At 40.1% G+C, this 17,216-nt stretch overlaps 1 protein-coding gene across 7 annotated transcripts; it reads left to right on the top strand.

Annotated features, from left to right (window-relative positions):
- The first annotated feature begins 3,123 nt into the window (after positions 1-3,123).
- LOC104419673 (NAC domain-containing protein 37) lies at positions 3,124-7,980 on the top strand. Of its 7 annotated transcripts, XM_039302183.1 has the most exons (5): positions 3,138-3,277; positions 3,834-3,942; positions 4,993-5,185; positions 5,590-5,861; positions 7,230-7,980. In XM_039302183.1, the coding sequence occupies exons 3-5, from the start codon at positions 5,020-5,022 to the stop codon at positions 7,854-7,856; spliced, it is 1,065 nt and encodes a 354-aa protein (XP_039158117.1). In that variant the 5' UTR covers positions 3,138-3,277; positions 3,834-3,942; positions 4,993-5,019; the 3' UTR covers positions 7,857-7,980. The 7 variants fall into 7 exon arrangements, with proteins under 7 accessions (XP_010029702.1, XP_010029707.1, XP_039158117.1 ...); XM_010031400.3 differs by lacking the exon at positions 3,834-3,942 and having other exon boundaries at positions 3,124-3,277; XM_010031405.3 differs by lacking the exon at positions 3,834-3,942 and having other exon boundaries at positions 3,125-3,277; positions 4,993-5,182; positions 7,230-7,976.
- Positions 7,981-17,216: the final 9,236 nt, after the last annotated feature.

The raw sequence follows: 17,216 nt of genomic DNA, 5'->3' as shown, positions 1-17,216 counted from the left end.
CGTATTAGTTATCTCACAAAAGATAGTTATGCAAACTGTGAAAAAATAGCAATCATACAAAAATGTTGATAAGCTCTTAAAAAGGTACATAAAAAATAAGTCACTAATACATTCTTGATACTTATCGGAAACTTAGAAAAATTTGTCCAAAAGGAAAAAGTTCTTTTGGGCGCAGAAAACAATAGAGTTCTACCCAATGCAAGGTGTGACTTCTCTCACAATCCAAAGTTGGGACTGCTACACCTGGCGATGAACCAAATATAAAGATTGATCTCTTCTGCAATGCTGGGAACATACAGATGGCATCCTCTTAATGATGCAGCATATTACCCTCATAAAATATCCTCTCAAACTACATCTTGAGTAAACTTGTAGTAAGTACCAAAAGAAAATATATCCAAAGGATATAAAATACCTCAAAAGGGAGGAGGAAGTGGGGGTCCTCATGATCATAGTCGGCCTTACAGAACACCAAATACTTCGTCCCTCTCCTTGCTTTGTTTACCTTCTACGTAAAGTTCTGCGATCCATCCACCAATCCCTGTCTTCCACGTCGGCATCCCTTTTTCCATCATCTTCTCTCTTTTCCAATTTATACAAGTTCCTTCTAGCGAGTACTTGTCAGGCCTGACATCGGTTTTGCAGAACGCGCATTTGATTTGGTTTAGATCTTCGCATTGACCCATCCGACCTCTTTTGAAAGTGACATGAGTGTTTGTACTCCGTCCATTGTGTGCCTTCAGTTTGGGAATTCAAGCTCACGACTGATGTTACCCCAGCAATCTGCTTTGACAGAGAGAATCTTCAAAGTTAAAGACAGAAGCAGCATAAAAATGGTATAGACTGGGAAAACATACTATGGTTGCATTGTAGTTATGTTGTGCGGTCGCTTGTGAATTTGGCGACCTGCGTTCTAGGGTTGCGATGCTTTTAAAACTGGATGCGACAACTTCTTAAAAGATGATACAAGCTACTGCCGCATGTAGTTTTCAATGCTTTTAAACCGCAAGAGCCACCTCTACCGATCCTTCTCGCTCAATGAGGTCCGTCGACCAACACTGCTTAAGAACTCTGATGTTTTAAGTGAAGGAATTCGTGAGTTTCCAGAACCCATATCTCGGTAGAAATTTCTAACCAACAAGACAGCACGACTCAAACACAGATTTTGGATTCATGTTAATTATGTTTGTGTCATAATTGTGTTAACCTGTTTGGCATGATCAATAAATCAACTGTGTTTGATTTGAACCTGTGTAACTCGAAATTGATCTTTTTTTACCTTATTAATTAAATGGATTGCATCGCGAGTTCTACCAAAGTGAGTGAAAGCTAGATTTTTCTGCCATTCATATATAATGACAAGTGAATAACAGTTCACATATTTTTATTTTTTTTTACTTTTTTATTAAAAAAATTTGTTGTTGTGAATATCATATTAAGCACATATTTTGTTAGGAATGAAAACCATGCATACAAAAACCCAGTTTTAAAAAGCCTATTTGAGTCCATGCGAACTATATTCAAGTTGGATTGATTTGATCTGACCTATTTAATACCATAAGTTACGCTAGTAGCATGGGAATTACCTAAGTATTATGCGGGTTATGTTAGATTTTAGTTCCCTAATTGCATTGTGCTCAACAACGTATCTTTAACTTGAAAATAAAATAAAATAAGCTTTTACATGAAATTTATTTATCCCTACCACATCGAATATAGAGATTTCATGAATACAGTCATACACCCCAACTATCATCCTATTTGAATTCTCCATCTTTTGAGCATTTAAATGATGAAATATGCGTTTTCATTAGGAAAAGAGAATATATATGGTCCGCATAATTTAGTTCCACGTCGCTGAGGGGCAACGTGGTAAATTGGCGAGAGGGCTGGAGGCGAAGCCGCCAGGCGTGATGAGATGAGCCACGTCGGCCACGTGAGCGCCGAGCGCTCTCCCGGGTTGGTCGGGCGGTTCCTTTGGCGGCGACACGTGGCGTCGAGGGTGGTGCCAGCGTGGCGGGTCATCCGGGAGTTAATATATCTCGGCATCTCGTGATTGGTAGACGAAAAATTGAAGGAGCAGCGGCAATGCGAGCGACGCTTGTCGAGAAAATTTATTATGAGGATTATTTTTTTTTTATGAGATCATCACCGTATACGAATTTATTTAATTAAGAATAAGTATTCATATCTATGTTCTGGTTTGCGTAAAAAAAAAAAGAAAAAAAATCAAGGAGAAGATGGAATCGTAGCGAATCAAGGCCCATATGCTTTTATTTTTGAAGTAAAAGTTCGTCATTGACTTCCCCCCATGAGATTACAAAGATTTCAAAATTGGGAAAATCGTCATAGAGTCGTCAATCTTAAAAATCAACAAACATATAAAGGATTGAAAGATTGGTATATTTAACTGCTTGCGAGCTTTCATATCATTTTCTAGGAAAAAAAGATTTAATATCATACCAAACCTACATTAAATTATTTGCTTTTTGCGTGAACGATAACATCCTTCAATCCGAATCCTCTTGACTTGAAACTAACTCTTCTTTTTCTCAATTTCCCCCAACCCTTCCGGCCGATTTTAAGTGGGAAAATTTAATCTTCTAGGACGAAAATCTCCCTTTGCAATGGCTGCAAATGGACAATTGGCAATCACGTGGAAAATTGACGATTGCGTGGTTACCTAGTAAAGTGGGTTAACCGAAACATGATGGTTCATCTACGGAGAAAAGCCGAGAAAACTTTTGTTCCAGAGAATCTTTTGAAAGAAAAAAGAAGGCATCAAATCGAGTTCGCTTGTAAATTTTCCGTGCAAGAATATTCAAAGGAAAGAGAAACCAGGAAGCTTTGCCCCAAAGTCATTAACTAAAGACGACCAAAATATCATGACGAGCCGAAGAACAACGAGAAAGGAGAGGGGAGGGGAGGGGAGGGGACCCTAAGCTTTTGGAGGAGGAGAGTTCGTATAGGGCAAGGACAAGAAGAAGGTAGAGAAGAGGAGGAAGGGATGACGTGAGCAAGCTTGGGGTGGGGGGACAGCCAACCATAATACACCCCCATGCGCAATCGAGCGGTCCTCTCCTCCCCCGTCTTTTTTATTTTTTATATTCTCTCCATCCACTCTCCTTCTTCTTCCATCTCTCTCTCTCTCTCTCTCTCTCTCTCTCTTACCTTCCTTTGTCTTCTTCTTCTTTAAGAGCTTCTGTCTCGAGCTAGTCATTGCACCGAGTCTGCAAGCCGATCTCTCTCTTTCTTATTTCTTGGAAGTCTGTCCAAGGTGAGGGGATAGGTTTGGATTTTCATGGGATTGAATTTGTCTTGTTTTCTCAGCTTTTCCGTTACTTACTTTCTTTAAAATGGTTGTTGTTTCTTCATGAGTCTGAGTTTGTACAGTTCGTCGTCCGATTTAGTCCTAGCTTCAACTCATTTGCTCGCTGGCAGCTGAATTCTTCCTCGTGAGGATTATAGGGTTCTCTGAATTCCTCAGTCTTAGCTACGCTTTTGATACAGCTTCCAGGTTTTTAGGACTGGAGCTCATTGATTTCTTATTTATCCTCTTCTTCTTCTTCTTCTTTCTCTCTCTCTCTCTCTCCATCATTCATCAGCAGAAGGCTGTTGGTCTGATCTGCATGAACATTTAACCGTAGAAAGCTCACACCCAGAAAGTTAGATTTCCTCAAAATGGCAAGTTTTTTTTATGAAAAGATGCAAGGTCGCTCTCGCTCTCTCTCTCTCCCCCTCCCCCCTCCCTCTTCTTTCTCCCCGTGAACCGCATTAGTTTTTCTATACACAACTCGAATATTCACACCCTTCTCTCTTTCTCTGCTGGCCAGTGACGGATGAGTATCAGAAAGAATTCAGTCGTGATGCGGTTCCTTCTGACGAATCACATACCCCCTAGACTTAGGCTCTCTTGCAGTGGAAACACAGAGATAGAGATAGGTCAGATGGTGTGCAAGCCAAATTGTCGACAAACAGACAGGACGCTCTGAAACTCTTTACATGATTTTTCTCTCAGAAAGCCCCTTTTATGCTTTCTCTCTCTCTTTCCTTCTTTTGAAATTCAAGAATGGTGTCCTCTCTCTCTCTCACTCTCACACATCCCTTGATCACCTTTTTGCTTTCACAAGGAACAACGCGTGCTAACCAGCAATGACGTCATCCTCGTCCTCTCTCGTCCCATTCGAAGCTTAATAGAACTTTTTTTATGGGGGTGCTTTAGGTTATCTCCTCCTTTTACTGTATATTGATAGAATAGAAGAACTTCTTCCAGAAAAAGTAACTATTTGTTTTGTTAGCTAGCCTTCTGGAATGCTTATTACTGATGTTTGATATTCATTAAAGTTTCTAGACGCATTCATTTCATTGCCGTTGATTTTGATTTTTTGCATTATTTTACTGGAGGCTCCGTTGTTGATGAATCATTCCCACCATTCACCAACACAAGACAACATCATTGGCACAAGCCACTAGCTTGTAACACCTGCACAAAACACTTACCAAGTGACCATACCCTCGTTAACCTCCCCACTTACCCTCATAGTTTTCATCAGAAGAACCAAACTCTTATTAATGATGATTGCATTTCTCTCTCCACCTTTTTCCACACCTTTTTTCTTTTTATCCCTAGCTAGACACATATCATTGTGAATAAAAATGATGGGCGTGGTTCTATTTTTCAACAACCTGCTAATAGCTAGGCTCTTATCATTTCCCTTACTGTGTGGTAACAAATGGGTGGACATTGCTCACCACCAAATGAGCTATGATTCTATACATATTCCTATGGCAATTGCCACCTTTCTCTAAAAGGGCCCATCATTCGTTTTTAATTGTTTCTCCTATTTTTTTCTACTCCTTTTTCCTAACTCTCTTGTCTAGTTCTTTTAATCTGTTCCTCTCCTCCTCTCTTCAAGTTAGATCCAATCGACCATGATTAAAGACTCGCAGAAGGATAACTGAGTGTTTTATTTCATGGTGGATTTGATGCAGTGTGTTAGCAAAATAATTTAAGTTGATATGGAGACGATGGAGTCGTGTGTACCGCCAGGGTTTCGGTTCCATCCGACTGATGAGGAGCTTGTTGGCTACTATCTGAGGAAGAAGGTCGCCTCACAGAAGATCGACCTTGATGTTATTAGAGACATCGATCTGTACAGAATCGAACCATGGGATCTCCAAGGTAGCAGCATCTTAATGCTTTCCTAGTTATATATAGATTATCTAAATCTGGTAAGTTCATGATCTGGCGTGTATAAAGGTCAGTCAGCTTCTTCTTGAGGTAGATCACTAACTATGTGAGCATGTGGCTTCTTTAAATCGTGACCGATCCAATTCGAGAACCCTCAAGAGCATATTACGCATATATACAGATAAACGTATATATAGGCGATGTTGATTGTGGGTTCCTTATTTGAATGCAAAAAAAGGAGGTTCTTCGATAAAACCTAGCTACAAAATGGCTAGATCTAACTATGATTACCAATAAAACCACACATACTTAACCTCTTGACTCGTAACCCCACTTTTGCATATTCTTTTCCCATTAGACTTCTTTTGACTCATTTCTTGGTGGTTATGGATGGACAGAGAGGTGCAGGATTGGGTATGAAGAGCAAAATGAGTGGTACTTCTTTAGCCATAAAGACAAGAAGTACCCAACAGGAACGAGGACCAACAGAGCCACCATTGCTGGCTTTTGGAAAGCAACTGGGAGAGACAAGGCCGTCTACGACAAGGCCAAGTTGATCGGCATGAGGAAGACCCTCGTTTTCTACCGAGGAAGGGCTCCGAATGGTCAGAAGAGCGACTGGATCATGCATGAGTATCGGCTCGAATCTGATGAGAATGGACCTCCTCAGGCAAGTACTGTATACCTCTGCTTCTCTCTCTCTCTCTCTCTCTCTCCACAGTAACTTCTATACCCCGAGAGAGGGAATGCTAGTTTGACATCATACCATCAATAAAAAGGGTTTGCATTCTTAATCTCCATAGGAGATACTGAGAACGGCGTCATTCAAATACAGATGGTATCACGCCAATAAGTTGCGCATTTTTCGGCACAAGCTTTTTCCTTCTCTTCTTTCTCATGAACACATTCAAGACAGTTCCATTGAGCATGCGAATTCGAGTGGATAAGGGAGAATAGTCATCATTGTCCCCGGCATGAGCTTTTAAACAGTGCCTTTGACCTAGCTTGGGTCGAGAAAATAAAACTCTCTCTCTCTCTCTCTCTCTCTCTCCCTCCCTCCCTCCCTCCCTCCCTCCCGAAGATGATAGCCTCTCATGAAAAACCTACTTCTCTTTTCAAGTTCCTGAGGATGCTCTTATTTTGCTTTAATTGAATAGAACGAAGTTAGATATACTAATTAAGACTGTTCTGCTAAATCGATGCATTAAATCCGTGTTTCACTTGACATATTAATTTAATTGAGTGGAACGGTAGATAGCTTCAATCTGCTCAAGTTACGGGTTTGTTTTTAGTGTGTAAGCCGGCCACCACCATAACAAAGTCAAAAGGTACTGTGTTAAAAGCAAAATGCATGCACGACTTTGTCTTTCGATTCTCTTTCCCCGTCTGCACTCTGTACTCAATGTGTTTGTGGAAAAAGAATATATTCCGTTTCCCCTCTTAGCAGACTCTCTCTCTCTCTCTCTCTCTCTCTCTCTCTCTCTCTCTCGCGTCATTGACTATCTCCTCCTTCACTTTATCAAGCAAAAAGGAAGCTCAGCGTATATTTCAAGAAGTAGATGGTGCTACAAAAGGGACAACGAGAGAAAGGAAGAAGCTCAGTTTTCTTGGTCCTCCTTTCACCTTTTATATGTTAGGCATGATTTGCGGATTGCTCGCGAGCTCGCCTTGATATCTCGGCATTTTGTCTAAGTCTTTGTCAACACACACTGTGCAAATTGATTGCACTTTTTCCCATTGAGATGGATAAATTATTAGACAGATGACAACTTGCAACTTTATGCGACTCTAAGATGTCTTTTGTGTATTTCATTGTATCTATACATGGTATGCACAAATACAGCCTTTACTTATTCTGTGTGCTTCACAAATAAGCATATCAAAATACCCCAAAATGTAATTAAAAAAGAAATCTCGCATAGGACTTTGAATTGAACTCTTCTTGCATTTCTTTTTCTTTCTGTTATCTAGCATAATGCACAAGTTTCTTGTGTAGGGGATTTCCTTATCTGATACATTAGGGAATATTTTTTCTCAGGAAGAGGGATGGGTGGTTTGTCGAGCATTCAAGAAACGGACCACTGGGCTGACCAAGAGCACCCTCGAAGGCTGGGACACGAGCTACTTCTACGATGAGCAAAGTGGCACAAGCTCGGTCATCGACCCTGCCGAGTGCATCTCGAGGCCAGTCCTTGGCTACATGCCCAATTCGAGCTTTGTGTGCAAGAAAGAGATAGAAGTGGCGGAGAACCTGAAGCTCTTCAACCCGGACGACAGCTACTTCCTACAACTTCCTCAGCTAGAAAGTCCATCTCTTCCCTTAACGAAGAGGCCGATGAGCTCGGTTTCGCTAGTTTCAGAGATCAATAACAATAACCACAACAGTAACAATAACGAGCACTTAGAGGAACATAATGATGATGATTCCAATAAGAGAGTGACTGATTGGAGGGCCCTTGACAAGTTCGTTGCTTCTCAGTTGAGTCAAGAGGAGAGGTATGAGGGCGATGGAATAACCGCAAGCTTTGATCAGCATGACAGCTCAGACATGGCTTTGATGTTGCTAGAGAATGCTCGAGAATGCGAAGCGACCAAGTTGAGCAGTTTCTTGACTTCAGGCGCCGGATGCGACGCTGGCGGCATATGTTTGTTTGAGAAGCTATGAATTTGTAAGGAAGAGAAAGGTTTTATATCTGATAAGAGCATATGGCCCTCTGACCTTGAATGAGGAAGAGTGGATATTATTTCTGTTGAACATAATGTGTTGTGAAAGTTTGTATCTCTCTCTCTCTCTCTCTCTCTCTCTCTCTCTTTCTCTCTCTGAGTAAGAAGCATTTAAATCAATTCAAAGATTCTTGACAAAAAAAAAAAAAAATCAATTCAAAGATATAATAATTACGGTCAAAGCTACGAAAAAAGTTGTGTTCAAAATATAGATAATTGTTATCCCACTCCATTCTTACCGGTCCCTAGAAATTTATGGAATTTCACAATCGATTATGTTGTAGACGCTCCTAGAATTCATAATGAATTCTCCATTCCTCATTTTTACACCAAAATTTGGCATCAATCAGCGAAAACAAGGGTTAACCATGAGTGATGCCAGATTTAAAAAGACGAAATTCAAAATGAGAGAAAGCTTATGAACAATCTCAAGAAATTTCCGAGAAGTAGAAAGAAGATACCAAACTGCGATGTTGCCAACCTAAGGGTATCAAATATGAATAACAACCTTACAATCTCAAAATTAACTATCTAATGATACCAGACTCTTATGGTGCCAACTCGAGAAAGCTTGAGTTAGTTACAAAACAATCCTAAAATATTGAATGCGGTATAATAAAAGAACGTGCCAAACCTCCACGATACAAACCCTATAGTCGCAGAAACAGTTAAGTGCCAAGCAAGGAGATTGAGGAACAAGGAAAGGGACCAAACTTGATTGATAATCTAAAAGGCGTGTACAAATCACTCGTGGCGTTGCAAATAAGCAACAAAAACAGTAAAAGTAAGAGCAAGACTAAAAGTACACACATTCACTCAACCAAATCACAAGATTTTACTTACTTTATCCAAGTTGGACAGGAGTAAAGAGCCGGTAACTGGCAAGTACTTTCACTTTTGAATATGAATCTTAGGAGTGAGAATGTGCTTGAGAGTAATGTGTGTCACAACATACAAGTTGTTACAGAAGATGCACCTAATCCCAGTGGTGAGGATAATGTGAGGCGGGAAGTGGAGAAAACGAGTTTGGCTGGTCCACGGGGCCCTTATGTAAATGTCGGCATATGTGGATATAAGCAGAGAGGCAACAAAAGGATTATAGCTTATATTATATGCAAGATGTTATGTTTAAAAATATGGCTGAAGTTTTTAAACCAAATGTTTGTTTATTCATTTAACTTTTGTTATTGAAAGCAACCCCGTTAGAACATGGTTTGGTAATAAGTCAGGTAGAGCTTGTTGGCATGCGAAATATTGGTTCAGACACCCCGTTTGGAGGGATAAGTACACTAATGGTGCCATAAGTTATGTACGGCGCTCACTTTGGTGCCAAAAGTTTCTGTCGGATCACTTAAGTGCCAAATCGGAGGAAAACGCTCACTTTGGTGCCACCGGCAAAGATTCCGGCCTCCGGCGAAAGATTCCGACCAAAATGATTTTTAAAAAAAAAAAAAATTGATAAGCCTTTAAATGACGTCGTTTCGGTCCTCCTTAAGAAAACGACGTCGTTTGCCATCCTACATGGATGGCTTCATGGAAACGACGCCGTTTAGCTCACATGGGGAAGAAATTAGGGTTTCGGCGAGGTCGAAGCCGTGGCCGTCGTCGGGGTTGGGGTCGGAGTCGGGGTCGAAGGCTGCGCCACCGAGTGGCCATCATCGAGGTCGTGGTCGGGATCGGGGTCGAAGCTACGGCCATCGAGTGGCCATCGTCGGGGTCGGGGTCGGGGTCGGTGTTTGAGCCGCGGCCATTGTCGCGGTCGAGGTCGAGGTCGAGGTCGGAGCTACGGCCGCCGAGTGGCCATCGTCGGGGTCAGGGTCGGGGTCGAGGTCGGAGCCGCTGCCGTTGAGTGGCCATCGTCGGGGTTGGGGTCGAGGTCGGGGTCGAAGCCGTGGCCGCCGAGTGCAAGGACCGCGAGGACGACGACGGCCGGAGATTAGGGTTTTGAATTGGGGGAGACACCAAACGATGTCGTTTTGGTGTTTGGATGCTGACTCAGCTCTCCGACGAGCCACGTCGGCATCAAAAATTAATAAAAAAAGGCCACGTCGGATTTCCGGCCAATTTCGTCGGAGTTGGCACCAAAGTGAGCGTTTTTCAAATTTTTTGGCACTTAAGTGATCCGACGGAAACTTTTGGCACCAAAGTGAGCGCCGTACACAACTTATGGCACCATTAGTGTACTTATCCCCCGTTTGGAAATGCCCAACTATAGAAACGATAAATTGGCCAGAGCTCATTAAAAAAATTGAAAGTCATAGCAAAAAAGTATAACCAGCTCTCACTTGAGTTGCTTACCAGTGTCCATTTGGTTATCTTTCATTAAATAATCTTTCTATTGAGTTATCACATTTATTTGTCTTGCTTAGCAAACTCTGTTTTACAATTAAGTTACTAACTAGTTTTGCCTAACTAACTTTTATTTGAGTTAGTTACCAATGTTCAGTTGATTCTCTTTATATGACTACCTTCTTTTACCTTTGACAAAAAGAATATCTTGTCTTTATCCATCTTTATTTACCTTTCCTGCCAATTACTATATGAAAGTACCAAGCTTTATTTTAGTAAGTTGCAAACTTCTTTCCTGCCTAAATAATTAACCCAACAGAAAATTTGGTAAAGCAAAATGAACCAAAGAAACAGTTGTAACTAACTCAACTGAGAGTTATGGAGAAAGGTTGATCCATCACTTAAATTGAAGTTAGTAATCTCATTTAAGGTTTGATAAATTTGAGGCGTAGTTAAGAGATATAGATAAAAGTTCGTGCAAATAAAGATAATTTGTAACAAAAAGAAAAATAAGCTTGGTGAGTAACTTAAAGTAGAGGATAACCCTAAATTAGTTGGTAACTAAGTTGGAGGAAAGCTTATAAGTCTAATTTGTAATTTCTAAAAAAAAAAAATGGTACATTTAAGGTGCCGATAAAAAAAAAATGTAAATAACATATTGCAATCAACAAGAAAAGTTGAAAAATAGAAAAAAAAAAAAACACAAATAAATGTCGCTTAGTAACTTAAAAGATGAATTTGTAACCCAATGCCATGTGCTAATTTAGTGGGATAAAAATTGGCAAGTCATGCTAATTTAGATTAGTAATCCGAAAAATAATTATTATTTTCGCATAATAGTTGTCAAATTCAAAGTCTTAGAGAGTCATGCAAATAAAAGTTGGTACGTTATTCTAAAGATTCATAATTTTCAAACTATTAAAAAAAGTTACAGACCAAAACAAAACTATTAAAAAGGTTGGTAAAATCATGAAAGTGTTGGAAAAATACCAACAAGTTAACTGAAAGAACATGATCAGTCAAAAATAAAATAAAATTGGGCTGCTATTTTTTCCTCACCACCGACTTGTTAACACTTGTCAACAGTCATTGAAGTTTACCCGCACAAAAAAAAAAAAAATGCTTTCTTGTGCATGAGACAATATGATTCTCTTCGATTGGTATGATTTCTTACCAATATTATCTACACGAGGCGCACAAAAAAATTTCTTAAAAAATTTATCCTCTGTAACTTGTAAAGTTTGACAAAGTGGGCCCTTTTGTCTCAATATTAAAAACTCGAACTTTATTTTTTAATGATGACAAGCTGATTTTCGCAAAACAAACTAAAAGCTATAAAGGCTTTATCATTTTGAAACTTTCTATAGGAAAAAAAATGTGGGGAAAAGAGACAAATGCAGTTACCACTTATAAACATCATCAAAAGGACCTTGCGCCCTCTACAATATGTTTGGTGTCAAACTATATATATATATAATTGGTAAGTTATTCTAAAAAGGGTTAATAACTTGAAAAACCCCAAATTGGTATATTTGTGACAAATTTATCTCAAATTATTTTTTTTACCACTAAAAATCCCAAACTGGTATACTTTTAACAAATTTACCTCAAATTGATATACTTATAATAAATTTACCCTCTGTTAGTTTTTGTTAAATTTTACTGTCAAATTATTAAGTTAAATGACTCGTAACAGTTGATCAGTATACCAATTTGAGATTTTACGCTCCGTTTGTCACCGTTTACAATTTTTGTGATTTTTTTATGGTATTAATCCAATTTAGTGGAGGGTATATTTATTACAAATTTACCAGTTTTGGATTTTTTGTGGTCAAATAAATTAGTTTGGGATAAATTTTTCATAAACGTATCGATTTAGGGTTTTTATGGTCAATCGAGGTAAATTTGTTACAAGTGTATCACTTTGGAGTTTTTTATGGTCAAAAAAATAGTTTTTGGTAAATTTGTCACAAGTGTATCAGTTAAGGATTTTTCAGAGTATTTTTTTTTTGGTAAAGGTAAGAAAAGGATTTTTTTTATCAGAGTATTAACCCTTCTAAGAATCCATAATTTTCAAACTAATAAAAAAGTTGCTAAAATCATAAAATTATTCGAAAAATACCAACAAGTTACCTGAAAGAAAAAAAGTTGACTTCCTTTGCACCAGACAAAATGATTCTCCTCAAGTGGTATGATTTCTTACCAATTCTATTTGCACGACACGCATAAAGATTTCTTAAGAAATTTTCCTTTTGTAACTTATAAAGTTTGATAAAGTGCGCCATTTCATCTCAATGTTAAAAAAAAAGCTCAAACTCTAACTCCTAATGATTATAAGTTGATTTTTGCAAAACAAACTAATGCGGGTACTACTTTTGAATGTCATTAAAAGAAGTTGATTTTTGCAAACAAACTAATGCGAGTACTACTTTTGAACGTCATTAAAAGAAGTTGATTTTTGCAAAACAAGTGGTATCATTTCGAAAATTTTTGTAAATAGGGAAAAAAAGAGTGAGGAAAGGTGACTAATGCAATTGCTACTTCTGAACATCATTAATAGGGCCTGGCGCCCACTACGAAATGTTCGATGTCAACCATTTGAGCTAGACTTATATGATTGCACTGAAACCGCCATCCTTTAGCGAGTTCAACACCAACCATAGTGTCGGCAACCGAAATAGGTGCTACATACACAAAGACACACATTGGCAGGAAACTCCAAACGCTAGGTAGGATGAGATTCTTCTCTACCCTATGAAATCAAGAGCTCATCTAGTCCGACCACAACTGGAACAGACTCATAGAAAGTTGGTACATTGTTTAACGTGCGCTCAGTTCTTGTTTCTAGTTCCATTTGCCCTCTTCTTCACCTTTTTTCGTTTTTCGCTCTGCCCGAAAACAAAACGGGAGCAGAAAAGGGAATGAGACTGAAGCTGGGAACTGGTGGGGTCGTCGAGGGGCGGGACCGAGGGCTGTCTGGCATGCGCGGAACCAATTGGTGGCGCCGGCCGGGCATGCTTGCTCGTGTCGTGCGTCCTTGTTGCACATGTCCCCTCGGAGCCATGCACGACAGAGGCCACTGAGGAAAAAAGTCTCGAGATGAGGTCCACGGCATGCTGGGAGCAGTTCCCTCATCGCTTTGGACTTGCGGAGCTTACACAGGGAGACATGGCTACTGGCTTCCTCGTCAATCGTTGCTTAGCAGCAGCTGCAGATGTGGCTGCTCGATCCGGAGGTTGCACAGCTGCGCCTCCCCGGAACGGAGCAGCAGTCGCGAGCCGGATTCACGGTCGGCCGGATAACGTCCGAAGCGCTCTGACGAAAAGAGTTGAATGGCTATAAGTAGTATTGGAGACGGTGTGTCCCGTGCCCTCGAGTATAAAATACCGTCCAGGACGAGTCACGACAAGCTCGGCCATCAGATAATTGGAGCAGAAAAATAATTTAAAAAGTAGATGAGTATTTGGCGCTACGTGTTTTGCAGATTGCTTCGTGTTAGTTAACTAACTAAAGAAATCAAGAATTTACCCTTACTCTACGTCCCAAATTAGAGAGGACTACGCTCTGCAGCGAGTTTCTCCGAGAGCGACACAGAAAGTGGACTCATCATGCTAATTGTAGTCTTTGGAGCACATTGCATACATATGTCACATGATATGTTGGAACAATATCTTAAGTTCTAATAAAATTGATAACGAGTCTAACCTAAATCTGTCCAGATGCTAATTAAGCTGCCAAGCAGAGGACATCGGTCCTGTTCCTTAAATAGAGATCATCGCTTACGCATCACTTCCAATTCGTTGCTTCAATAGTGAGAAATCAACTGTCCAATAGGATAAGATCTCGCACTCTTTGTTAGATCATCTCAAATGGAAAAATTACCCAAAAGGTCTTAAACTTATTGTAATCATATTAATTCAGTTCTAAATATTTTGCAATTGTATCGATTCAGTCCATCCAATCAAATTTAGCTAGTCGGCACTAATGTGGACGTGGCCGTATGTCATTGTGGACATTTTTTTAAATATATATATATATATATATATATATATATATTTTCCTTCTTCCTCTGGCTGATGAGGTCAGCCTCGCTGAACATTGGTGAGGGCGACCCTTGGCCAACCATGGCAAGGGTGAGCATCACTATCACTAGATGAGGCTTGGCTAGCTTGTGCTTGCCATGGTTGGGTGAGGCTTTGCCAAATTTGGTGAGGCTCAACCTCGCCCAACCATGGCAAGATCGAGGTATGCCTTGTTAGTGGTTGGTGAGGCTCACGCCTTTGGCCTTTGGTGATGGCCAACTAGAAGAAGGAAGATTGGAAATAAAAAAAGAAAAAAGAAAAGAAAATAACAAAAAAATTATTAAAAATTTATCCACATCAACGCTTATTGATCAAAATTGCCGAATTGACTGAATTGACATAATTATAAAAATTTAGAACTAAACTGGCAAAAAAAAAAAGATTTAAGATTAAATTAATATAATTACAATAAATTTAGAAATTTATTTATTTATTTATTTTTGTAATTCTCTCGGTCTTGAATACATTGCAGTCAAGTAACGCATGCGCAGCTAATGGTCGGTGCTAGACCGAAATAGACGAGTCTAGAAACGAATGCTCGCCAGTCGCCATGATTGTTGCTCTTTTTGCCTAACAAACACCCCGTGGTTCATCAAATGATGAAACTACAGTACACCGGAACTGAGACTCGTCCGCACCTTGTCGGGAGACCATACGAATTGGGCTCAGCTAAGGTCGTGGGCCTTGCGAAATCTCCAATTGCTTGGCAAAACAGTCGGGCCTGGGCCTGGGCCTGGGCATGGGCATGGGCATGGGGTGGCCCAAGATCAGGCTTCAAAATAGATCATATGCACGAGTCCTGCCGTGAAAATGACGAATATTCAAGCAAAGCTGAACGTGCTTTAAGAGGGCCAATGGAGTGTGCTTGACTCTAAAAGGAAAGCCCACTCGCTGGTCCTAATTCTCTCGACCTTAATTATCTTACCTTCTAGGGCAAGGTCTAAAGACGGACCGAATATGTGCCAGAGTGAACCTCGGATCATTAGAGCTGATGAGATCCACATGGGATCCATCACGATCCGTACTCGATTTCATACGTTTTAGGCTCATTGAACGAGTTTTCTCAGGTTTTATCTTTTGGACACGTTGGACTAGTATGGTACTGCAAGCTGAGAATGGTCCAAGATCTTGGTAGGTAATAGAATGACAACTTTCCACTGAAACCAATTTTGAATGGATGGCCTCTCAGCTGAGATGAATAGATTTTTGACATTTTGGGATGAACAGAATTTTGATTGATCATGCAGATTAGGGCCCACATGATTAGAAATGGCGATTTCTGACAAGACACGAGGACTTGAGTTGAACACGTCATGGAATTTACTGGCTCAAATTTATACTAATTGTGTTCATACTATAGTCGTGTCAACTCCTTTGACACGATTAATAAGACTGGTCGAGTTCAAGTTAAACTCATATCACTCATTTAATGGGATGGGTCTCGGCATATTGACTAAGGACATGACTTAAATTAACCTATTTAATTTAAATTAGCTAAGATGTTTCTTTGTTTTATTGCTGGTAAATGAAATTGATTTTACTCATTGAAATAATTGGACCAAGTATTAATAATCTTTTCCATAAATAACGCAAAAAGAACATTCATAATCTTATTGATTCTTTTTTGAAATGATTAAATTATTATCTTAAACTCATGAAGCACATAAGTTGTGGAAAAAAAAAAAGCCATAAAAACAACATATCGGGATTGTCACGTCACATTTGGATTGGAGTAATCCTATATGATCCTTTTTTAATTAAACGGCTACATGGGCCGTGTTCAAATTACTGATTTAATTAGTGGGTCAAGGTCGGTTTGAGCTTTTAATAGTTAAAGGATTGATTCAAATTAACCAGTATACCAACATATTTTTTAATAGAGACAGCACGAATACGTCTGACTTCAGAACGTAAATAGTCACCGCGGCACGTAACTGACGGTCCGAGTGGGCTTTGGCAAAACATGATTAGGGATCATGCGATGTTTTTCATTTTCGTCTTCCACGTTGTTCCCCTTTCAAAGAAGAAAAATAGGGTCGAAGTTAAATTCCAAACCCTTTTTTCCTCTGATAGGAAAGAAAGAGAACTTTCGACCCCTTTTTTCAGCGATTTCCCGGCAACCCGTGTTTCAGATCATGACCAGCGCCCAATCCGCATCCAGCGAAGGCGCGGATCGATGGGGAAAGCCACCGTCCTGCACAGTGACTTCCCTGATATTCCGATTTCCGCGTGCGCCATCCTGCACACGCGTCGCCCAATGCTACATTCGTTCCTGGGACTCCCCACGGAAGGAAGATAGCTATCCCATCATGGGCTGTCGGAGTTCGACCACTCGAGACCATTCGCACGTGGCTTCGGACACACAACCGGAGAAAAATTCCTCGGTTCTTTTATATTACATCTTTCTCTTCATCTCGGCCGCCTGACATCAGGGCACCATCCTCAGCTCCTGGTAGGCTGAGATCCGTCGAATGATGCTCTCTGCCCACCAATCTCCTAACGAAGCATCACAGCTATGAAACTCTAGGGCTTTGTCTATATAGCCTAAGATCATTAAGAGCCGCGTTGAGATTCGGGAGAAGGGTCATAAGCACGATTTCCCGACACTCAGGGTAGTCTCAGTGGGTACCAATTCAAGAATATACTCGTGCTCGCGCAAGCTGAGCTAAACGGGCAAAGCATTTTTGGCCGTGAAAACTCTAGAGCAAGAATTGCTTCGAAGCTAAAGTGGGTATGCTCTTTGATTCCAGATATTTCGATCCTATTGTGTACAGAGAATGATTTCGAATTCAGTACGAGATGACTAATTTAAACTCCAGACCGAATGATCAACATCAGACATGTCGTTTAAAGCAAACTGGCATCGAATCCCTTGCAGCTAAGGAAAACTGAGTCGATGAAACGCTGGAGAGAGAGAGAGACACGAGAGA

The sequence above is a fragment of the Eucalyptus grandis genome, chromosome 9 (genome assembly GCF_016545825.1).
Source record: "Eucalyptus grandis isolate ANBG69807.140 chromosome 9, ASM1654582v1, whole genome shotgun sequence".
NCBI lineage: Eukaryota > Viridiplantae > Streptophyta > Magnoliopsida > Myrtales > Myrtaceae > Eucalyptus > Eucalyptus grandis.
The sequence above is the reverse complement of the archived record's forward strand: the minus strand, read 5'-3'. Positions and strand labels throughout refer to the sequence as shown.

Coding starts and splice junctions, on each gene's coding strand:
- LOC104419673 (XM_010031400.3), top strand. CDS start 5,020: ATGGAGACGATGGAGTCGTGTGTACCGCCAGGGTTTCGGTTCCATCCG. Junction 5,186..5,589: donor ACCATGGGATCTCCAAGGTA/GCAGCATCTTAA, acceptor ATGGATGGACAG/AGAGGTGCAGGATTGGGTAT. Junction 5,862..7,229: donor ATGAGAATGGACCTCCTCAG/GCAAGTACTGTA, acceptor ATTTTTTCTCAG/GAAGAGGGATGGGTGGTTTG.